The sequence below is a fragment of the Bos indicus genome, chromosome X (assembly GCF_029378745.1).
Source record: "Bos indicus isolate NIAB-ARS_2022 breed Sahiwal x Tharparkar chromosome X, NIAB-ARS_B.indTharparkar_mat_pri_1.0, whole genome shotgun sequence".
Taxonomy (NCBI): Eukaryota; Metazoa; Chordata; class Mammalia; order Artiodactyla; family Bovidae; genus Bos; species Bos indicus.
Window position 1 is genome coordinate 96846698 of NC_091789.1, and position 25308 is coordinate 96872005.

The following is a 25308-nucleotide window of genomic DNA, read 5'->3' on the forward strand; positions in this document are numbered from 1 at the left end:
AGCACCTATGACCCCTGCTTGTCCATGTTGGTTCGCCGACAGAGCAGATGCTTACCCAGTGCCATGGTATCTAGTCCCCACTTTCTGTTCAACTCTCACTCCCTGCTCCCAGCTGCCCTGGCCTCCTGGCAGTATCTGCCCCCTGCATTTATCCCCATTGTTCCCTCTTCTGCAATATCCTGACCCCAGATGTCTGCTGTGCTGACTCCTTTCCCCCTTCAAGTCTTTGTTAAAATATCAGCTCCTCAATGAAGCCCGCCCTGGTTGCTCTGTTCAGTACTGTGACTTGCAGCTTTCCCCCTTGCTGCCCACAGTACCAGTCCCTTACAGGACTTACATGTATCTGATCACAGCACCACCCCCTCCTAACACACTGTAGAATGTCCTGGGTTGTTATGAGGCAGGGTGCCTCCTACCCCTACCTCTTCCCCTTTGGGGACAGTTAAGTCCAGCACAGGGATTTCTGTGGGCTAGCCACTTATATCCACCACAGAGAGCCAGGAAAAGCCTCGATGCATATGTGCTGCCTGAAGCAATGTGCCTGCCTCCCTGCTTCCCCTGTGAGACCCCTGGGGGTCCTGTTCTTCTCGTCCTTGGGGCAGGCCCTCCCTCCACGCAGGGAGAGGGCCTCAAGGTGCGGCTGCCTCAGTTTCAGCCACACCTCCAACCCAGCAGCTCCGTGACCTGAGACTCAGAACTCACCTGGCTTCACTTCAAAGTGTAAACGCCTGTCTTTAAAGGAATGTACGTATTTTCAATGTTTAGACTTTACTTTGGGCCTCAAGTTTTTTGGCATCCACATTGAGTACAAATTGTTGTAGCTTCTGAAACACAAGTTCACAATTTTTGATGAATTTGGTTGTGCCAATGGAAACAACGTGAAACATACTGGAATGTGAAGTCAAGTGGGCCTTAGGAAACATTACTGTGAACAAAGCTGGTGGAGTTGACACAATCCTGGCTATTTCAAATGCTAAAAGATGACGCTGTTAAAGTGCTGCACTCAATATGCCAGCAAATTTGCTAAACTCCGCAGTGGCCACAGGACTGGAAAGGTCAGTTTTCATTCCAATCCTAAAGAAGGGTCATGGCTAGGAATGTTCAAACGACTGCACAACTGCACCCATTTCAGATGCTAGCCAGGTCATTCTCAAAATCCATCACGTTAGGTTCAATGATATGTGAACAGACAAGTAGCAGATGTACAACGTAGATTCAGAAAAGGCAGAGGAATCACAGATCCAACTGCCAACATCCATTGGATCGTAGAAAACGCAAAGGAATTCCGGGAAAAAATTCATTGACTATGCTTCACGACGTAGATAATCACGATGGTGTGATCACTCACCTAGAGCCAGACATCCTAGAATGTGAAGTCAAGTGAGCCTTAGAAAGCATCACTACGAACAAAACTAGTGGAGTTGATGGAATTCCAGTTGAGCTATTTCAAATCCTAAAAATCATGCTGTGAAAGTGTTGCTTTCAATATGTAAGCAAATTTGGAAATCTCAGCAGTGGCCACAGGACTGGAAAAGGTCAGTTTTCACTCCAATCCCAAAGAAAGGCAATGCTAAAGAATGCTCAAACTACAGCACAATTGCACTCATCTCACACGCTAGTAAAGTAATGCTCAAAATTCTCCAAGCCAGGTTTGAGCAATACGTGAACTTCGAACTTCCAGATGTACAAGCTGGTTTTAGAAAAGGCAGAGAAACCAGAGATCAAATTGCCAACATCCACTGGATCATGGAAAAAGCAAGAGAGTTCCAGAAAAACATCTATTTCTGCTTTATTAACTATGCCAAAGCCTTTGACTGTGTGGATCACAATAAACTAGAAAATTCTGAAAGAGATTGGAATACCAGACCACCTGACCTGCCTCTTGAGAAACATGAATGCAGGTCAGGAAGCAACGGTTAGAACTGAACATGGAACAACAGACTTGTTCCAAATAGGAAAAGGAGTACATCAAGGCTGTATATTGTCATCCTGCTTATTTAAGTTATATGCAGAGTACATCATGAGAAACGCTGGGCTGGAGGAAGCACAAGCTGGAATCAAGATTGCCAGGAGAAATATCAATAACCTCAGATATGCAGATGACACCACCCTTATTGCAGAAGGTGAAGAAGAACTAAAGAGCCTCTTGATGAAAGTGAAAGAGGAGAGTGAAAAATTTGGCTCAAAGCTCAACATTCAGAAAACTAAGATGATGGCATCTGGTCCCATCATCTCATGGGAAATAGATGGGGAATCAGTGGAAACAGTGACAGACTTTATTTTTTGGGGCTCCAAAATCACTGCAGATGGTGACTGCAGTTATGAAAGTAAAAGACGCTTACGCCTTGGAAGGACAGTTTTGACCAAACTAGACAGCATCTTAAAAAGCAGAGACATTACTTTGTCAACAAAGGTCCATCTACTCAAGGCTATGGTTTTTCCAGTGGTCATGTATGGATATGAGAGTTGGACTATAAAGAAAGCTGAGTGCCAAAGAATTGGTGCATTTGAGCTGTGGTGTTGAAGAAGACTCTTGAGAGTCCCTTGGACTGCAAGGAGATCCAACCAGTCCATCCTAAAGGAAATCATTCCTGGGTATTCATTGGAAGGACTGATGTTGAAGCTGAAACTCCAATATTGTGGCTACCTGATGTGAAGAGCCCACTCATTGGAAAAGACCCTGCTGCTGGGGAAGATTGAGGGCAGGAGGAAAAGGGACCAACAGAGGATGAGATGGTTGGATGGCATCATTGCCTCAATGGACATGGGTTTGAGCAAACTCTGGGATATAGTGAAGGACAGGAAAGCCTGGCATGCTGCAGTCCACAAGGTTTTAAAGAGTCAGACACGACTGAGCCACTGAACAACAATGTGAAATGTTTCAATCCCTGATAGCTCAGCTGTGAAAGAATCCTCCTGCAATGCAGGAGACCCTGTTCGATTCCTGGGTTGGGAAGATCCGCTGGAGAGGGGATGGGCTACTCACTCCAGTATTCTTGGGCTTCCCTTATGGCTCACCTGGTAAAGAATCCGCCTGCAATGCAGGAGACCTGGGTCCGATCCTTGTGTTGGGAAGATTCCCCTGGAGAAGGGAAAGGTTAGGGAAGGGAAAGGAAGGGACCTCACACTATGGGTCACAAAACCCAAATATCAATGATACCCTCGACCAGATATGGACCAAGGAAATAGCAGCTGGCAGACCTCACTGCACTGGACACGCAACACCAAACAATCCACCAAACTGAAACTCTAGAGACTCAATAAATGAGGCAAGACACATGAAATCACCTAAGATGAAATTCGAATACAGGCCGACATGCATTTTAGCAACTTCATAAGCTGCCATGGAGAAATCCAACTGCACAGACCACTGGTATGGTGAAGGCATACAGCTCTATCACAGTGTTCCATGCAGCCACCACAAAGAAACCTCAGACCATGGTACCCTGCATCCTACAAACCGCAAAGTTCACAGCCTAAGGCAGAGTAAACCCCTCAAGGTTTCAGCACCCTCAATCCCGGGTTCACAGACTTATCTCCAGGTCAGAGATGGCACACTCAGGGTGCAGAACCACCGATGGGTTAGATCCCTCCCATTCTTTGACAAATACACTTTGTGATGTCACAACCAAGGGTATGGACACCTAGGGTATTCACGTCCCCTGAAATCCCTACGTGGATCAATCCTAGTTGTGGACTTGAAGCTCTTCTAAGGAACTGGACACAAGTTGTCCAGCCTCCTGCCAAAACCTCCCACCCTCCAAATGGTACCCAGATGCCCGTAAAGGCACATTCACTCCCCTGCCCCACTGAGGCCAGTGTGAACTGGTGAAACACCTTTGCAGGGGTCTGTGGCAGCACCCATCAGAAATTTACTTTCCATCCTGTCCTCACCCTCAGCAGCATTTGCCTTCATGAAGGAGGGACAAGTGTCAGTCCTATTCTGTGATGCCTCCTTGGCATTTAGAACAGCGTCAGGCACATGCACATAGTAGGTACTCCACAGATGTGTGTTTAGCCAAGGAAGTCTTTGATCTAGCGGTCTCCCTGCTATGAATGTGCCTTAGCGAAATATTCCCACAGGCTCAGAGATGTGTGTACAATGACAGCAAATTTCTAGGAGAAACTCTAGTGCCCATTGATAGTCAGCGACCATTTACTGAAATTTTCATTAATTTCGTTCAACTGGTTTTGTCATTTTCAATGTACAAATCTCACACCTCCTTGGTTAAATTAATTCTTAAGTTCTTTTTATATTGTAACTGGAATTTTCTTACTTATTAGGAGTATTCACCACTAGTATGGAAATACAGTTGAGTTTTGTATATTGGAGCTCGTGATGATTTCACGGGTGTGTACACAGCTTTTTACATGTCACACATACCACAATAAAGTGGTTTAAGAAAATAAAAATGAAAGCAAAGTAAAGGTATGTCCAAATTATAAAAAAAAAAAACCTCAGGGAATGTGTTGGTAGAACTGGCTTACAAGAAAAACTAAAGGAAGTTCTTCATGCTACAATAAGTGAATTCAAAGGTTAATGTGAATCCATGTGAAAAAGCAAAGAGCACAGGTAAAGGTAATTATATGAAGAAAAATTCTTTATGGACACATATTTCCCTCCTTTCTTCCTGTATTTAAAAAGCAACTGTCTAAAACAATATCACATAATTTATTGTTGTGAAAGCAGTAGTTGCTCAGTCATGTCTGACTCTTGGCAACCCCATGACTGTAGCCTGCCAGGCTCCTCTGTCCATGGGATTCTCCAGGCAAGAGTACCAGAGTGGTTAGCCATTCCCTTCTCCAGGGGATCTTCCTGACCAAGGGATTGAACCCAGGTCTCCTGCATTGCAGGCAGATTCTTTACTGTCTGAGCCACCAGAGAAGCCCAATTATTGTTGGGCCAGCAACACATGGCATGTAATATATTTGTAGTAGCAGCACAAAGGAGGTGGTTTGGAGCAAAGTTGTATTAGGTAAGGAAACAAATCTGGATGGTGTCAAATCCATACAAACATATGCAAAGTATCAGAAATCATGACAAAGAGGGTGAATATAACAGAAGTTATAAATAGATACCTGATATGCTGCCATATATCAGCTTTTCATCACATAACATTATATATAATGTAATAATAATAAGAATGTATTAATGGGCTTACCCTTTATGGATTTATTATATATGTGACAATATGAGGAAAAGAGGGAAACCTGAATAGAGCGATATAGGAGTAATGTTTCTGTATCTCATTAGCATTTGTGTAAGTTTCAAGCTGATTGTGATAAAGTAAGATGTTTACAGTGGCATACAGCTAGGAAACAACTTAAAAGTAGTGGAAAATCAGTAAAGGGTTTAAAATGCTACATTAGAAAATATCCATTGGATGGAAAAGAAAGCAGTAAAATGAGGACCATGGAACAAAATGACATGAGACAGAAATATACACTGGCGGATGTAAGTCTGTATCAACATTAAATGTAAATGGATAAAACAATCCAACCAGAAGGCAGACACTGCGAGAACAGTTAAAAAAAACATCCATGTCTATGTTGTCTACGGAGGACACAGTTTAGAATCTAAGATACAGAAATTACCATGTATGTGTGTGTGTGTGTTCAGTCGCTCAGTCGTGTTTACCTCTCTGGGGCCCCATGGACTGTAACCTGCCAGGACCCCTCTTCATGTAATTTTCCAGGCAAGAATAGTGGAGTGGGTTGCTATTTCCTACTCCAGGGGATCTTCCAGAGCAAGGGATTGAACCTGAGTCTCCGCATTGGCAGATGGGTTCTTTACCACTAGCGCCCCCTGGGAAGCCTTATATGACCCAGCAATTCTACTCTTGGCAGTTTTCCCAAGAGAAATGAAAACATGCTCCCACAGTGGGCTGCACTCAAATATTCCACACGTGTATTCCTAATAGCCAAACGTAGAAACAACCCAGCTATTCAACAACTGGTATACAGTTGAAAGAAAAACAAAAGTGTATTCCTGTACAAAGGAATACTACACGATAGTAAAAAAAAAAAAAAAGTAACTAATGCATGTAAGAGCAAGGATGCATCTCAACTGTGCAAATGAGAGAAACCAGACACAGAAGGCTACATATTATATGATTTCATATCAATGGATTTCTGGAAATGGCACAACTGTTGGCACAGAAATGTATCTGTGGTTGCCAGGGTACAGGAGTGGAGGAAGGAGTCTGAATGCAAATAGCCCAAGGGAGCATTTTTAAACATTGAGACGTTTTCTACATTTTTATTGTGGTAGCATTTACACCACGGTATACATTTGTCAAAAATCTACAAACGGTAATATGTTAAAGTGTTGGCTTTTATTGTATATAAATTATACCACAATACTTTTTTTAAAGGAAAAGGAAATTTTAAGTATTTAAATACTGGTTATTGTATCCATGTAAACCATGAGCTCAAAAACATATAAATCTTATTTGGAATTCTTCCCAGACCTGGACAACTTTAAGAATTCACCATGACGGTTTTGTATTTTATGACAGGAAACTTGGTCTTAACCATGTTTACGATTCCCTCTCCCTCACCTCAGCTATAAATTCTTGCTGAGTTCTGTCCGTTTTACTTCGTAAACGTCTAACGCATCTACTTTTTCTAAAACATCTATTTCTGTGTCATTGACTATGCTAAGACCTCTGACTGCATGGATCACAACAAATAGAGAAAATTCTTAAACAGAGGGCAGTACCAGACTACTCGACCTGTCTCCTCAGAAACCTGTATGGGGGCCAAGAAGCACCCATTAGAACGAGAGTTGGAACAAATGACTGCTTCATAATTGGGGAAGGAGAACAGGAAGGCCGTGTATTGTCATGCTGCTTATTTAACTTATATGCAGAGTATATCATGCAAAACGCTGGACTGGATGACTCAAAAGCTGGAATGAAGATTGCTGGGAGAAATCTTGACAAGCTCAGATACACAGATGATACCAGTCTAATGGCAGAAAGTGAGAGCGACTAAAGAACCTTTGGATACGGGTTAAAGAGGAGAGTGAAAAAACTGGCTTAAAACTCAACTATTCAAACACTAAGATCATGGCATCTGGTCGTATCACTTAATGGCAAATAGAAGGGGGGTAAGTGGAAGCAGTCCATCCTAAAGGAGATCAGTCCTGGGTGTTCATTGGAAGGGCTGATGTTGTAGCTGAAACTCCAATACTTTGGCCACCTGATGCGAAGAACTGACATTTGAAAAGACCCTAATGCCGGCAAAAATTGAGGGCAGGAGAAGGGGATGACTGAGGATGAGATGGTTGGATGGCATCACCAGCTCAATGGACATGAGTTTAGGTGAACTCAGGGAGTTTGTAATGGACAGGGAGGCCTGGCATGCTGCGGTTCAAGGGGTCACAAAGAGTCGGACACAGCTGAGTGACTGAACTGAACTGAAGTGGAAGCAGTGACACATTTCATTTTCTTGGGCTCAAAAATCACTGCAAATGGTGATTGCAGCCATGAAATTAAAAGACGCTTGCTCCTTGGAAGGAAAGCTATGACAAACCTAGCTTGCATGCATTCTCAGGCACTTCAGTAGTGTCTGGCTCTTTACGACCCTATGGACCGAGGCCCAACAGGCTCCTCTGTCCAGGGATTCTCCACATGAGAATACTGGAGTGGGTTGCCATGCCCTCCTCCAGGGGATCTTCCTGACCCAGGGATTGAACCCATATCTCCTAAGTGTGCTGCATAACAGACAGATTCTTTACCGCAGAGCCCCCAGGGAAGCCCATGAAAATCCTGCTGCTGCTAAGTCACTTCAGTCATCTCTGAATCTGTGCTACACCAGAGACAGCAGCCCACCAGGCTCCACTGTCCCTGGGATTCTCCAGGCAAGAACACTGGAGTGGGTTGCCATTTCCTTCTCCAGTGCCTGAAAGTCAAAAGTGAAAGTGAAGTCGCTCAGTCGTGTCCGACTCTTAGCGACTCCATGAACTGCAGCCTACCAGGCTCCTCCTTACATGGGATTTTCCAAGCAAGAGTACTGGAGTGGGGTGCCATTGCCTTCTCTGATGACAAACCTAGACAACATATTAAAAAGCAGAGACATCACTTTGCTGACAAAGGTCTGTAGAGTCAAAACTATGGTTTTTCCAATAGTGATGTACAGGTGTGTGAGTTGGATTATTAAGAAGGCTGAGTGCCAAAGAATTGATGCCTTCGAATTGTGGTGCTAGAGATGAGCCTTGAGAATCCCTTGGACAGCAAGGAGAACAAACCCGCCAATCCTAAAGGAAGTGAACTCTGAATAGTCACTGGAAGGATGGATGCTGATGCTGCAATACTTTGGCCACCAGATGCGAATAGCTGACTCATTGGAAAGGACCCTGATGCAAAAAGATTGAAGGCAGGAGGAGAAGGGGGCGACAGAGGGTGAGATGATTAGATAGCATCACCAACCCAATGGACATTAATTTGATCAAACTCAGGGACATAGTGTAGGACAGAGGAGCCTGGCATGCTGCAGGCCATGGGTAGTAAATAGTTGGACACAACTGAGCGACTGAACAACCACCACCACCTCCACCTTACCTTTGAGCTTCCCTAAGCTGCCAGACGGAGAAGGCAATGGTACCCCACTCCAGTACTCTTGCCTGGAAAATCCCATGGATGGAGGAGCCTGGTGCGCTGCAGTCCATGGGGTCGCTAGGAGTCGGACACGACTGAGCGACTTCACATTCACTTTTCACATTCATGCATTGGAGAAGGAAATAGCAACCCACTCCAGTGTTCTTGCCTGGAGAATGGGAGGGACGGGGGAGCTTGGTGGGCTGCCGTCTATGGGGTCGCACAGAGTCGGACACGACTGACTCGACTTAGCAGCAACAGCAGCAGAAGCTGCCAGAGCCCCACTCTCAGCAGGGCGAAGAAGCTTTCTGTGTCTGTCAGTGGGAAAAGCTGAGACTTATGTCTTTACACACTCAGTGCCCCCTGCTTAGGTGATGATGGGTCCTTAGAATGCTCATCACTCCCTCCCAGAGCTCAGACCAGGGAGCCTTCTCACAACAGTAATGGAGCACCTACTCTGGTACAGAAATGGGAGTTGGAGCTGTTTACCACCCTCTCAATGTGTTTTCTCCCTTTACATTCCTTGCACATTTCTTCTTGAGTCACCGAATCCAACTCTGCTCATCCCCACCTGGTTACTGTAAAAAGCTGCACCTGTATCTCTATCAGGGCGGATGCACGTACCCCCTGCACTATGTATTTTCCTTCTCTCCCTTCAGAATCTCTAGACTCCCAGACACCATCCTCAAAAGGGGCATTGATGCAGGGGAGGTTGTGACTCTCATCCACAGCCTGGGTCAAAGCACAGCTGTGTTATATATAACCTCTTTCACTCTTAGAATGAACCTTATCTTCTAGCTTTCCTCCTGCTTCTTGGCCACCCTGCTCACCGTTTTGCTTTGCTTTTCCCTTAGGTCCATTCCCTGTGTTTCTCCTTTGCACTTCTTTTCTGTTTATGTGTCTGTCTGGTCCACCAGTGTGATATTCCCATCATCCACCTCACATCACTGGTCTTGTTATTTCAAGCATTGCAGACACGTCCTGAGACATGCTAGTAATCAATGTGTGTGTACTCAATGAAGGAATATTTTTAATGACTGACAGGAAAAGCATCTCCTCCATGTAGGAGTCGGTATATAGGCGTCATATTTGTAGCACCATACACAGTCTTGTGTGTTGTTCCAGACACTGTAGGAGTGTGACTCTGTCTTGGTGCCCTGGTGCCCTTGCATGTCCCCACTTAGGCTACGTAGGCAAGGCTAAACTGCAGGCTGACTTGAATCTTGGCAGAGAACCTCCTGATTGGTCTTGCAGCAAGGGGAGAGAAGCAGCCTGATGAAGAGCTGCTATGAGGCCATTTCTCACCTGCCTCCTCATCCAGCTGGAGGTGACACAAAGTTGGTACTCACCCACCTCTGGTTTCAGTTGAACATAGGATGGTCTCCCTAGCCCCAGCTGAGATACAGCTGTGGACTACAGAGTTGCTCAGTGCCATAGGGCACAACTGCGGGCTCCTTCCTGGCACAGACCCACCACCTGTAGTGCCTTTACTGAGTCCTTCCAATTCAGTGGCAAACCGCGGGACTAGGGACAAGGCAACTGACACCAGGGTCATATTGCTTCTGCACTGTCTGTAAGGTAGAATCAGAATCCATTTGGGTTCATTGTCTCCTTACTGGCCAAGCCCGTAGAAGGTGACAAGCCAAACTAACAACTGCAGTGGTGCCCTGAGGTGCCCAGTCCTGTGCTGCGACTTAGGGACTGGCTGACTGACTACGTGACAGAGTCTGGTGTTGAGTTGTGTGATGTTGCGTGACCAGAATACTGGCTTATTTTCTTTGTCATCACACACAGCAAGGAGCACAGTTTTTACTACATATTATGACTTAGGGTGGCTTTGTCAGTCCTCATTAACAAACCAACCTTAGAATGAATACCATGTCGGATACCAGCTACTGAATCTGCTATTGAATCAATATATTTATTTAGACAAAATATGTTTCTGAAGTCCAATTCATTTTAAAAGTTAACCTTATAGTCTATTTGAAATTCAAAATCTGTATCACTTGTGAGAGAATTGTCATTGTAAAGGTAAATGTTTAAATGAAAAAATGGAGTAGAATAAGCCAAATCCATTTGCAATGTAATGCCTACTGCACGTTATCTTGTTTATTCTTCATAACAAATATTTAGTGTAAAATTGTAATTTCCACTTTAGAAATGGGGAAACAGGTCCAAAGGATGAAAATACCTTTCTCACTTTCACACAGTATGTGTCAGAGCCAGTACTGATACTCTGACATACTCTGACCAGTTATGTCACGTGCTGTGCTTAGTCGCTCAGTCCCGTCCGACTCTTTGTGACCCCATGGACTGTAGCCCGTCAGGCACCACTATCCATGGGGATTCCTCAGGCAAGAATACTGGAGTGGGTTGCCCTGGCCTTCTCCAGGGGATCTTCCCGACCCAGTGATTGAACCCAGGTCTCCAGCACTGCAGGCGGATTCTTTACCATCTGAGCCACCAAGGGAAGCCCAGTTATGTCATGTCATAGCCAATAAGGAGACAGAGCAGATAAGACTCAAGTCATTTTGTCTCACGAAGTTCCCCTCATTCCTTTCCCTTTTCTTCTACCTAGGATCTAATCTTGTCAGACAGCTCCATGACCTAGGGGCTTCTTCACATACTTTTTGGTAAGATGGGATACTCTTATTTAAGTCTCAAGGTAGATTTGAACCTCCCATTTTCAGTCCTTTTGGACCTGCGTTTTCATACCTCTGTAAGGGCACAACAGCTGCTATTTATAATCCCTTGTTATTCCTTAAGCAGAGTGCATTCTGAATAGGTCCTTTGTAGCAGAAATATATTTTTTTGGTGCGTGAGGATACAGATGGGGCCTCAGATATATAAGCATTTTGTTATTATGTAATAATAAGAATAGGGAGGAATCAGACAGCTGGAGGACTTCCTGTAGCTCAAACGGTAAAGAATCTGCAGGAGACCTGGGTCAATCCCTGGGCTGGGAAGATCCACTGGAGAAGAGAATGGCAATCCACTCCAGTATTCGTGACTGGAGAATTCCATCGACAGAGAAGCCTGGCGGCTACAGTTCGTGAGGTCGCAAAGAGTCGGACAGACTGAGTGATTCACACACACACACACACAGACACACACACACAGGTGGAGGGCTTCTGAGATCTGGTGACTATCAAGCCAATGGAGGATGTCATGGAGAAGAAAATATGTTTGTGGCTGCTCTCTCCCTGCACCCAAAAAAACTTGGAAGGCAAGTCAGAAGTGTGTGAAAGATATGGTGTGGCATTTGCCATGGAATTTGACAGCAGTTTTTTTCTTGTCTCCCTACAACCTTTGACAATGGCTTTGGCATTCCATTTCTCTATAGGACAATACAATCATATTAAGTTTTAAAAAATGTTTCCCTGTCAATGATTTCATCAGGGACACCACCATATGAGATTTGGGTGGCACATTTTGTAAACCCATTTATTCAAGAGAAGACCAAAGGCTTTTATGCAATTTTTATGTGTAGGTATATATATATGTATGTATATGCATTAACATGTAGATTACACCTAAAGAATATGTTATGACCCAATTTTTTTAACTCTAGAAGTGCAAGGGTGGTTTAAATGTATAAGGTTACCAATGCATTTCACCACACTAATAGAAAAATGGAGGAATAACAATTCTATGATCATCACTATTGATACATTATACGTGTTTGATGAAAATTAATCTATATTCAAGACAGCAAACTAGGAATAGAATGGAACTTACTCTGATAAACTATATCTACAAAAAACGCAATGTAAACAGGTTGAAATGGAGAAGATTTTTCATTTCCTATTGGGAAAAATGCCAATTATCACCTGCTTTAGTCAAGACTATTCTGGTTAGGTTTGTTCAATGCTGAAAAATGAGGACAGGTTTAAGGTTTAAGCCAGTAGAAACTGTTGATATTCAAATGCAATAATATATTTTGAAAAGCAAAAATAATCTAGATCTAAATTTGTGGAATTAATATGCATATTTAGAGGAATTGTTGGATAGAAAATTTATATATAGACATTCTATCTCGACATACATCCTCAACTAGACAATAAAAATCACAAACCATGAATTTTCAATAACATTAAATAGCCAGGGATAAATTTAACAAAAATGTGCAAGTAGAAAACGAAACTTTATTTCCACAAATTTAGCAGTCAAATATACAAATAAGAACAGCATAAATCGTTTCAGTTTATCTTCTTTCAAGCAAATGGTTGCCCTTCACGTATAATATAAACATTAGAAAAGTTCCTCAGCAGAACTTTGATGACAGGAGAGGTATACAAAGCTCACTGCAGTTGTAGTTTTACAAAATGGACTAAAACAAGAACACTAAGGGTAACCCTTTGGCTTACCTTCAGTTAATCCTCTCGAGATTCTATAGACTTTTCAAGCATATTACCAGTATTGGTGATGTTTAGTTATTTAGTTACTGGGGTATGTTAAATAATACTTGTTTTTCTACCCTATTAGCCATTTCATCAATATTCTAAAAATATCTGAGTTCCAGATTATATTCAGTTTTAATTCTGTAATATACTAACTGTTAGTGTCTTGTTCATATTTCTTATTATGTATACTTGGGCTCTTTCCATTTTCTTCACAGTTATGTAAACTAAGAGGAGTGGACTAGCAGTTTGGGGTTGACAGATACAAACTATTACATTCAGAATGGATAAACAACAAGGTCCTACTATACAGCACAGGGAACTATGTCCAATCTCCTGTGATAAATCACAACAGAAAAGAATATTTTAAAATGTGTGTGTGTGTCTATACATATATATATATTAAAAATTATGTAAACTAGCACATTCTCTTTATTTATTAGTTGAGTTTATTTTCCTCTTCCTAACAATTCATACCTGTCTTTTATTAAGTATCTTTTCCTTTTTCCCTTAGGTTTATTCTGTTGCTCTTTTTCTTACCGTTTATGTTGGATATAGGATTTTGTATTTATGTACCTTGTAATTTATGTATTTTTCTTTTTAAATACCACACATATTTAGGGCTAATATTTTTCTATGAGAACATTTTAATCATGTTCTCTAGTTACTTGAACGTAGTCTGAAAGTTGTATTTCTGTCTAAATGTTCTAACGGAATGGAACAAAAATGTAAAGTGAAAATATTTAGAAGGCTAATACACAGTAAATTCTTCCCTAACTATGAAGTTCTTCCTTTAAGATCAGAACCCTGCAATTCATTGTCAGCAATTGGGAAAACACGTATGTGAAAGATACTAAGTTGATTATGCAGGAAGAACTAGAGTTACAATCTTTGACCTTCAGAACTTTTTAAATGCAGGTATCAAAGGAAAAATAACATACTTGATATGGTTAGAGACGATTATATCATGAGGCACAGATTTTTATTAGGTCTTTAAGAGTGAAAGTGGGATGTAGAGCAAAAACCATCATAGTATTGTAAAGTAATGATCCTCCAATTAAAATAGGCAACACCCCTGCCCCCCCAAAAATGCCAAACGTGGGGGCAGGTACTGTGCTTAGCATATGTATCTTACTCACACCTGCCTTGAGTATCACTGACTAAATGCAGTCTCTCAACTTGATCAGCCACAGAAACAGGAAACTAGACTATCTTTTGCCATTTTATTATTCAGTCATTGCATGCTTCCCTGGGGAAAGGATTTAAAATGCAACTGTTTTTTTAAGAGCTAGAGAATTCAGAATTTGAGAGAATTTAACAAACATCAAGAAGAATGTTGGCTCATTTTCTTAAAAAAAATTAATTTATTTATTTTAATTGGAGGCCACTTACTTTACAATATTGTGGTGGTTTTTGCCATACATTGACAAGAATCAGCCACAGGTGTACATGTGTCCCCCATCAGAAAATGAAATCTCAATTCCCCTGTTATAATTTGACTCAAGATGATATTTTATGATAAATAAATACTAAAAAACAGAGTATTCTTGTATGCATTCCATCGAAGAGAATCAGAGAACGCAAAAATCAGCATTGAAAACTTAGCATTTTAGTGTATCTGTTCTGAATTCACAACTTTTATGAGTAAAGTTGAGTTTAGAAGTTAAGGGATTTCACAGAATCACACACGTTATGCTAAAGCTGGTACTAGATCCTGAATGCCTGAGCATATTTCATATAAACTGATATTTATTACAAATACATGCCATATTTGCTACAAGCAGAAATTATAAAAGAACCTGAAAATTATTAGCTGTTGCTTAAAGTACTAATACAAGAGAAGAAAACGGTTCCCTATTTTCAATTCGATATGGCTTTGATCATTTCTGTTTCTTTATTTGAAAGTCTGTAAATCAGGCACTCAGGCATCTGGGGTCTGAACTATCTTTCAAAGAATATGTGAACTCTGTTATTAAAATAATAGTAGTGTTCCCTCTATATTAGTAAAGATATAATATTCTGAGAAAACAGAAACCACATAAATTACTTTCTGAATGGATGACGTACCTGCTTCTGGCATTTCAACAGGCTCTGTATTTGATGCAAACTCCTCCCTGACATCAGGACCATCTCCACCTTTACCCCCAGTCTTTGCCTCAGCCAATTCCTGGAGATCAGTTTCCAGATCAGAATCTTTAAAAAAAAAGTATCAATTCAGCTGTAAAGCATACAATATAAACAAGGGAATGATGATATTGATTCCCTCAGTATTATGAATTAAAAGTCTTAGGCCAGTATGGTAAAAATGTGCTGAATGAGAACCTCAAGAGCATTATTCTGGGAATGTTTTGCTGGAGAAAAAGGAAAGCAGAATTTTCCGAATGCTATCACCATTTTCCTTTCCCAGGGTTGTCCTCAGACAACTTAGGTGCCCCCTTCTCTTTGTCTTGAAAACAAGGGAAAATTTGAGCAACCACACTGACCTGCGAACTATACTCTCCTCAGTTTTTTAGGAACTGTCTGAAGTCCTTTTCTAATGTTTCCTTTCCTCCTCTTACTGGTTATGTCTTAAGACATGATGCACACTTACACTTTACCTCCAGAGGCATCCTTCTCCTTCTCTTCATTGTGATTCACTGGATCCTCTCCATTTACTTCCTCCTTTTCAGGTGTGATATTCTGAATCTCAGCTGGCGGTTCCTCTTGTTGAGGTTGCTCAACACTGGGCTGCTGGTCCTAGTAGAGAGTGCATGCAAATAAAAAACTTTTTGTTGTTAATACATATAATAGCATAAATATACTTAATACATAGATATATCTGAGCATATGTAAACCTAACAACATTTTCCCAACACAATTCTATGTACTTACTTTTAATAAAGTTACTCTTCCCACAGAGAAGAGTTAGCTCCCATAAGAGTTACCCAGAAAGACTTTGGAAGTTATTTAAATCTATGTTGGGATGGAAGTATGCAGCCTGTTGTTAATAAGCAGGAGGAGGGAGTCACTGGGCACATTTCCAGGGAATTCAACAGTATACTCATAGGCAACGCCAGACTGTAATATATCTGGATCAATGTTCCTTCCTAAGACAAACTGTCACCCTTTATCAGCATGGAAGACCTTTATCATTGCATCTGTACTACTTAACATGATTTTCTCAAAAATAAACTTGTGCTAATAGAAAACATCAAATGGTAAGGTACTCACAACCACAGGTTCATCCAGCTTGGGGAATCTTGATCTATAGGTCCCAATGTTGACGCCACTTGCCCACTGATATTTCTCCCGGAAAGTAGAATATTGTGATTTAGAAAATGTATTTAAGAGCACAGCTATATTTGATCACTTTTCTGACCATATGTTGACTTATTTTTTTTAAATGTGAAAATACTTTCAAAAGAAAATTCTGGTTACGTTAGAGTGTACATTCATTCCAATTACACCAAATACAGTTGCTTGCAAAGCCATTTTTGTCTTTGCTATGCTGGCAGAGAAATCACATTAAGGTACACAGGAAGGCTGAATTTTTGTGAGGAAGTTTGATTTCACAACAGAATTCTCCATCATGAAGATATTTAGTGAAATACTGCTAGAAATTTAAAAATTCAGGACTATTGCTCTTGTCACACTCCTATTCACCAGACCTATTTCCCCCAACTCTCTTGGAATTCAGTTGGAACACGAAGAAAGGCTCAGTCTTTACAGCCTGACTATGGGATTTTCTCAGTGTCTGTGGCTGAGGTGAGTCTGCATGCAGAGCAACCGGTCCACTTCTCTCTTGGCACCTTACCACAAAACTCGTGATACATATGTATTATATGATTGTATGTTATGTATTATATGATTTCATGTCAGTGGGTTTCTGGAAAAGGCACAACTATAGGCAGAGAAATATGTCTGTGGTTGCTAGGGTATAGGAGTGGAGGAAGGAGTCTGAAAGGAAATAGCCCAAGGGAGCATTTTCAAACCAATGGGACGTTTTCTACATTTTTATTGTGGTAGCATTTACACAATGGTATGCATATGTCAAAACTCGACAAACGGTAATGCTTTAAAGCATTGACTTCCACGGCATATAAATTATATGTCAATACTTCTCATTTTTTAAAAAAGGAAAAGGATCTTTTAAGTATGTAAATACTGGTTATTGTATCCATCTAGAACTTGAGCTCATAAACATAAAAATCTTATTTGAAATTCTTCCGAGACCCGGCCAACTTCCAGGATTCCCCATGACACCTTTGTACCCTTATGACAGGACACAGAAATTGGGTCTTAACCAGGTTTCCAATTCCATCTCCTTCACCTCAAGTCAATATTCTTGCTGAGTTCTGTCCATTTTACTTTGAAAATGTCTAATGCATCGACTTTTTCCCATGTCCACCACATCTGCTCTAGTCCAAAGCCCCCCTCCATTTAATTGTCAACCCCCTGCTAACAGGTCTCTCACATCCACTCAGGGTGCCTGTCTCCCACTCACCGCCCTCTTCCTCCCTCTCTTACAGTTCCAGAACTGTTTATGACTTTCTAGATAAAGCCTACTGTCCTACACAAGAACTTGAAGGTATGGTCTAGCCCTTGCCCAGCTTGCTAACATCATGGAAAGTAGAGAATCCTCTTCTTGTCTCTCTTATTGGGCTTCATTCATACCCTCCAATTTCTCAAGCTTAGATTGTCCCATATTTCTGAAGCCTCCGGTTAGTAGACTCCTTCAAGCTAGGCTTCAACAGTATATGGAACGAGAACTTCCAGATATACAAGCTGGTTTTGAAGAGGCAGAGAAACAAGAGATCAAATTGCAGCCTTCATTAGATCATCGAGAAAGCAAGGGAATTCCAGAAACACATCTACTTCTGCTTCATTGACCAGACTACCTCAAGGCCTCTAACTGTGTGGATCACAACAAACTGTGGAAAATTCTTAGAGATGGGAGTACCGGACAAGCTGACCTGTCCCCTGAGAAACCTGTATGAGGGTTAAGAAGTAACAGTTAGAATAAAACATGGAACAACGCACTGGTTCAAAATTCGGAAAGGAGTAAGACAAGGTTGTATATGGTCACTCTGTTTATTCAACTTATATGCAGAGCGCATCATGGGAAAAGCTGGGCTGGATGACTCACAAGCTGGAATCAAGATTGAGGACAGAAATATCAAGAAGCTCAGATATGCAGATCATACCACTCTAATGGCAGAAACTGAAGAGGAACTAAAGAACCTCTCGATGTGGGTGAAAGAGGAGAATGAAAAGGCTGGCTTAAAACTCAACATTCAAAAATAGAAGATTATGGCATCTACTCCTATCATTTCACAGAAAACAGAAGGGGGGAAGTGGATGCATGGACACATTTAATTTTGGAGGCTCCAAAATCACTGTGGATGGTGATTTCTGCCACGTAATTAAGACACTTGATCCTTGGAAGAACAACTATGACAAAGATAGTATGCATGCATGCTCATTGCTTCAGTCGTGTCTGACTCTCTATGACTCCATGGACTGTAGCCTGCCAGGTGCCGCTGTCCATGGGATTCTCCAGGTGAGAATACCTTAGTGGATTGCCGTGCCCTCCTCCCATGGGGCATGGCAGGGCATCTTCCCAACCCAGGGGTGAAACCCATGACTCCTGCATCCCATGCACTGCAGGGAGGTTTTTTGTTTGTTTGTTTTTGTTTTTGCCAATTTATGCATGTTTTAATTGAAGAATAATTGCTTTACAGAATTTTGATGTTTTCCGTCAAACATCATCAAGAATCAGCCATAGATGCACCCATGCAGGCAGATTCTTTACCATTGAGCCACCAGGAAAGTCTATGTCAAACCTAGACAGCATAGTATGAAGCAGAGACATCACTTTACCGACAAAGGTCCGTATAGTCAAAACTATGGCTTTTTCAGTAGTCATGTACAGATGTGTGAGTTCGATCATTAAGAAGGCTGAGTGACAAAGAATTGACGCTTTCGGTTTGTGGTGCTGGAGAAGACACTGGAGAATTCCTTGGACAGCAAGGATATCAAAACAGCCAATCCTAAAGGAAACCAACTGTGAATATTCACTGGCAGGGCCGATGCTGAAGCTGAAGCTCCAATACTTTAACCACCTGATGGGAACAGCCGACTCACAGGAAAAGACCCTGATGCTGGTGATCAGGATGGGAAGCCTAAAGCAAGTTATGCCCTGCTGACTGCTGAACAGGTTTTAGAAGCAAAATCTCTCGCCCAGAGAACCAGTGCTATTAGCGGAACTTACGGCTCTGACCCGAGTTCTAGAGCTAAGTGAAGGGCAGCGAGCAAATATCTTTACTGATTCTAAGTACGCTTATTTGACTTTACACGCTCATGCTGCAATATGGAAAGAAAAACAGTTTAAAAGGGCAACAGGAGAACCTATTGAGCATTTCAGAGAGATCCAGAGACTTTTAACGACTATATATTGTCCTAAAGGAGTAGCTGTTAGGCATTGCAAAGGGCACAGCAGGGATGGGAGTAAATTAGCTGAAGGTAATCAGCTGGCTGATGTCAAGCCAGAAAAAGTGGCACTTTGGGAATCCCCTTCACTGCAGATGCCTTTGATCTGGACAGGTCCTGTGGAACAGGAAAAACCGTAATATACTGAGGAAGAATTAGAAAGATATGAGAAAAGAGGAGCAAAGATTACTGATAAAGGATGGCTACGGTCCAAGGATGGACGATTAATAATTATTGAAAAGACTCAATGGAAAATTCTTAAGGGTTTACACCAGAGTTTTCATTTAGATGTAGACAGTACTTAACAGATAGCTTCTCATTTGTTTGAAGGTAAAAATGTAGTGAAAACTTTAAAGGACATTATCAAAAGATGTGAGGTTTGTCAGAAAAATAACCCAAAGACTGAAAAGCTAGCAAAATCTGGATTACAACGAAGTGGAAAATATCCTGGAGAAGACTGGGAAACCGATTTTACTCATATGCCACAAGTTAATGATTATTCTTGCTCACAAGTTTGGGTGGATACTTTTCCTGGATGGATTGAGGCTTTTCCCTGTTGCGGTGAACACACTAAGGAGCTTATAAGAATTTTAATCCATGAAATTATCCCCAGGTTTGGGCTGCCACGGAGGCTTCACAGGGACAATGGCACCACCTTTGAAGCTGCTCTAACTCAGGGGGTGTCTAAAGCTCTAGGAATAGAATCTCACTTACACTGTTCCTGGAGACCCCAATCCTCAGGAAAGGTTGAAACAGCTAACGACATTATCAAAAGATATCGGTGCACATTAACTCAAGAGACACAGGACAATTGGATTAAAGTTCTACCCATAGCTTTAATGAGGGCTGCGACTGCCCCCCACAAGGAGGGGCTGTCCCCCTTTGAATGTATTTATGGAAGGCCTTTCTTATGCACAGACATTGTTATAGACCCTGAAGCCTTAGAATTAACTAATTATGTAACTCAGCTCTCAGTTTTTCAATAGACATTAACGGAATTCCAGCAGGTGACTCCTGACCCAGCCTCTGCGTCAAGCAAGCCTCTATTTGAGCCAGGAACAGAGGTCCTGATAAAAACACTGGGATCTGGGGGCCAATCCCTCGAACCCCTCTGGGAAGGCCCTTACCAGGTTATTCTTTCTTCTCCCACAGCCGTCAAAGTGCCAGGAATAGATTCATGAGTGCATCACACTCAAGTTAAGAGGTGGCATCCTGACCAGAACTAAGTGATGTCGTTTTATGTCTTTACTTTCTATGCTCTGACTTTGTACTTTTCAGATGGCCCTGATAATCTATGTGAGCCTACTTCTGCTGACTCCAAAAATCCTGAGTTTGCCGTTTGATCCTCAAGACAATGCCTTCCTGTCCTGGGCTCACTCCTATGCTGCATTCCACAATCAGTCTAACTGCTGGGTGTGCAGAGTGCTCCCCTCTTCATCAGTGGAAGGCTTCCCATGGTGGACATCTCCACTTCAAGGAAAAGACTTTCTCCAAGTCTGCAAATACCTTCGACAACAATCGTATGTGATGCCTCTTCTTAATCTGATGACATCTAACAACCCTAAGATGGACTGGTGCAACACTTTGTAGTTTGTGGACATAACGTGGCTTTTAATTTTGATTATACATTGTCTTGGTTTAATGATTATTTCGTTACACATAAGGTAAATGGGTCTAGATCTAGTGGCTTTTTACCTGACGTTTATCAAATATGGGATGATTGAGGTTATATGGCTAACTTCTGGAAAAGGACATCTAATGTCTACTGCCCCTATATGCTGGGAACAAATAGAGCCATCCCCAGAAGTTAGCCAACAACTTAATTATAATGATTGGAAACAATTGGGACTTTTGCCTCAGGAAATATGCAAGGTAATCATTCCCGTATTTTCCAACCCCAGTTCAGGTCCTCCCTTTGCCTGGCCAGGCACTGATTGGGACTGGATATCTCAGTCACGCTGGCTTGCTCCAAACGGGACCTACTGGATATGTGGCTCCTGCCTATGGGCACGGCTTCCCCCTGGCTGGTTAGGGAGATGCACCCTAGGTCTAGCTTTTACTCATGGCTTCATATTTTCAGAGCTTCCAGAAAAGCCTGCTAATTTACCACACCTTAAAACTCAGTGGGGAAGGTCTGTATTTCACTGGTATGATTATTTGGCTGCAGTGTTTGTTCCCTCTCTGGGAACTACAGATGTTCTGCTATGAGCGGATGCTTTGACTAATTTTACTCAACAGGCATTACAAGATTCTCAAAAAGCTATTTCAGCTCATCAGTTCAGTTCAGTCCAGTTCAGTCGCTCAGTCGTGTCCGACTCTATGCAAACCCATAAATCGCAGCACACCAGGCCTCCCTGTTGATCCCCATCTCCTGCAGTTCACTCAAACTCACGTCCATCTCCTGCAGTTCACTCAAACTCACGTCTGTTGAGTTGGTGATGCCATCCAGCCACCTCATCCTCTGTCGATCCAATGGCTATGGCAAAATATGTAGAATAACAGCTACCACATAACACAAATGGCTTTTACATCATAGAAATGCACACTGAATAGAAATCTGATTTCTTCAGAAATCTTTCAAATGGAGGCTTGACAAGACTGGCATCAGGATGTTTTGTAGACACGATGGTCTCAGAGCCTCCTCAGAACATCAGACAGCATGTCAGTGAGTCTCCTAGACTGGTGGTCTTGGGTTTGTGCATCAGAGAAAGCAGGAAACCCCTGTCACATGCTCTCAATGGAGACAGAGCCTGGAAGCAGGCAAAATTAGACCATGCCTCTGCTCTGCTAGTGCCTAGACAAGTTGTCCATGTCAATCAGAACTGAGGAATTCTTTTAAAAAGTGCAGATTCCATGATCTACACTCAGTGAATCTCACTCAGTGGGGCTACAACAGTGCCCCAGAATCTGTGAGATTTCACTACACTTGGGAAACTCTCAGGGACTTTATTAAACCCCTTTGGTAGTGAGACTGTCAGCAAAATAAGGGAAATAATGATCAGAACAGATATTAGAAAAAATATGTAGATAAGCAACAAAACCCAAAGCTGGCTCTTTCAAAAGGTCAATATGAATTCATAAGTTTCCACCCACAAGAATTAAAAAAAAAAAAAAGATAACTAAAGACAAAACTTACCAATATCAGGAAAGAAATAGGTTACAGATGCAGATGACCACAAACTGAGGGAGAAACTGAAATAGCAGCACCAGGCCCCTTTCGATGAGAGCTACGTGCCAAACCCAGCCCATTACAAGATTCCTTGACATTCAGGAGCATGCCAAGTAATTTCCATGCCAGGACTGTTGCATTTATTGTTCCTTCTGCCTGGAATGCTCTTCTCTTAGGTAACCCCACAGCCTGCTCCCTTACTTCCTCCAGATCTCTGCTTACTTGCCATCTTTCAGGGAATCTTTCCCTCATTATCTTGAAGAAAATAATAACATCATATCTACATACACCTTTTCCCCTGATCTAGCAATATGTTTCTTCATAGCGCCTGCCACCCTTGATTATTTACTGACCAACAAGTCTATGAAATGAGAGACTTGGTTGAAATGGCAACCCACTCCAGTGTTCTTGCCTGGAGAATCCCAGGGACTGGCAGGGGCCTGGTGGGCTGCCGTCTATGGGGTCGCACAGAGTTGGACACGACTGAAGCGACTTAGCAGCAGCAGCAGTACTGTCCCAAACTCCTTCAAAACCACTATGAGGTACCATTTCACGCCAGTCAGAATGGCTGCGATCCAAAAGTCTACAAGTAATAAATGCTGGAGAGGGTGTGGAGAAAAGGGAACCCTCTTACACTGTTGGTGGGAATGCAAACTAGTACAGCCACTATGGGGAACAGTGTGGAGATTCCTTAAAAAACTGGAAATAGAACTGCCTTATGATCCAGCAATCCCACTGCTGGGCATACACACTGAGCAAACCAGAAGGGAAAGAGACACGTGTACCCCAATGTTCATCGCAGCACTGTTTATAATAGCCAGGACATGGAAGCAACCTAGATGTCCATCAGCAGATGAATGGATAAGAAAGCTATGGTACATATACACAATGGAGTATTACTCAGCCATTAAAAAGAATACATTTGAATCAGTCCTAATGAGGTGGATGAAACTGGAGCCTATTATAGAGAGTGAAGTAAACCAGAAGGAAAAACACCAATACAGTATACTAATGCATATATATGGAATTTAGAAAGATGGTAACAATAACCCTGTGTACGAGACAGCAAAAGAGACACTGATGTATAGAACAGTCTTATGGACTCTGTGGGAGAGGGAGAGGGTGGGAAGATTTGGGAGAATGGCACTGAAACATGTAAAATATCATGTATGAAACGAGATGCCAGTCCAGGTTCGATGCACGATACTGGATGCTTGGGGCTAGTGCACTGGGACGACCCAGAGGGATGGTATGGGGAGGGAGGAGGGAGGAGGGTTCAGGATGGGGAACACAGGTATACCTGTGGCGGATTCATTTTGATATTTGGCAAAACTAATACAATTATGTAAAGTTTTAAAATAAAATAAAATTTAAAAAAAATAGTGCTCAGGTCTATGGCAGGTGCTCAGATAACATTTGCTGAAGGACAGTCTGGAGCCAGGTCCTTTACACACATTGCTAACATGCACAGATACCCTCCAAGATGGGCACTGGCCCCATTGTATTAATTATGATACAAACTGAGATTTCAGGAGACAAGTGATACACTCAACAACACACAGTCAGCATGTCAGGTTCCAGGCTTCAGAATCATATCTGCCAGCTTCCAAATCCTCAGTTCCCGGACAGAGACCTCACAGCCAAGAACATAAGAGGTTTTATATCTAACACAAAGACTCCAAACAGCTCAGATAGATACCCAGAGACACCAAAAAGAGCTCACTGAATCTCTGCACAGAGAGTGCACAACTCGTCTCAGACCCTCAAACACAACTGAGACCATAACCATACACACTGTGACAAAGACGCTCCAAACAGACCAAAGTCTTCCAGACAGAAACAAACGAGAACTGCACAGATACTTCACATCATGGAGACTGACTCCCAAACCACTGGGACACTTACCGACCTAACACAAAACCCCCTAAACAGAAAGACAGACGTTTTAATAATAACTCAAGAACACAATATAATCTTAAGATTAATTTCCCAGACAAATGAAAAATTTGCAACCTGTGCATAGATCCCCAAGCAGCTGATAGTTTACCCCTTTACACTGACCCATCCTTAAAGCAGCACAGAGGCATCACAACTTCGGACCCAGAATCCAAAGCTCAGTGATCTCACATTCTGGGGTGCAGATGCCTACACAGAGATCTCTCACCCAGGGACTGAAAGGCCAGCAAGCTCCAAAGATGCACATCCCGGTATACAGGCACACATCCTAGAGGCTTTGTACTATGGCTCACAAAATCCGCTCAGATCAAATATCCCATCACTCACAACCCTGCCAAAAGGCTCAAGGGGATCAAATGTACCCAAACAACACCTGTGTTGTCACACGAAGCAATACACAATCCCAAGCTGCCAGATACAGTTTATTTTCCAGGGAGAGACACCAAACTCAGAGACCTCTCCCTGGACATGAATTGCATGCATTTGTGTGAATGACGGAGAAGGCACTGGCAACCCACTCCAGTACTCTTGCCTGGAAAATCCCGTGGACGGAGGAGCCTGGTAGGCTGCAGTCCTTGGGGTCGCTAAGAGTCGGACACGACTGAGCGACTTCACTTTCACTTTTCACTTTCATGGATTGGAGAAGGAAATGGCAACCGACTCCAGTGTTCTTGCCTGGAGAATCCCAGGGACGGGGGAGCCTGGTGGGCTGCCG

At 42.4% G+C, this 25308-nt stretch overlaps 1 protein-coding gene across 6 annotated transcripts in view; it reads right to left on the bottom strand.

Moving 5' to 3' along the window:
* The window catches only part of LOC139181696 (P antigen family member 1-like), a 55830-nt gene that overhangs the window by 26329 nt on the left and 4193 nt on the right, over positions 1-25308 (bottom strand). For 4 of the 6 annotated variants that reach the window (XM_070785312.1, XM_070785309.1, XM_070785313.1 and 1 more), the window contains exons 2-4: positions 16211-16285; positions 15598-15736; positions 15068-15193 (exon numbers count right to left, since the gene is read on the bottom strand). In XM_070785312.1, coding sequence (XP_070641413.1) covers positions 15068-15193; positions 15598-15736; positions 16211-16285 — 340 coding nt within the window. The remainder of the gene's footprint in view (positions 1-15067; positions 15194-15597; positions 15737-16210; positions 16286-25308) is intronic. The other 2 variants (XM_070785311.1, XM_070785314.1) reach the window with 2 other exon arrangements.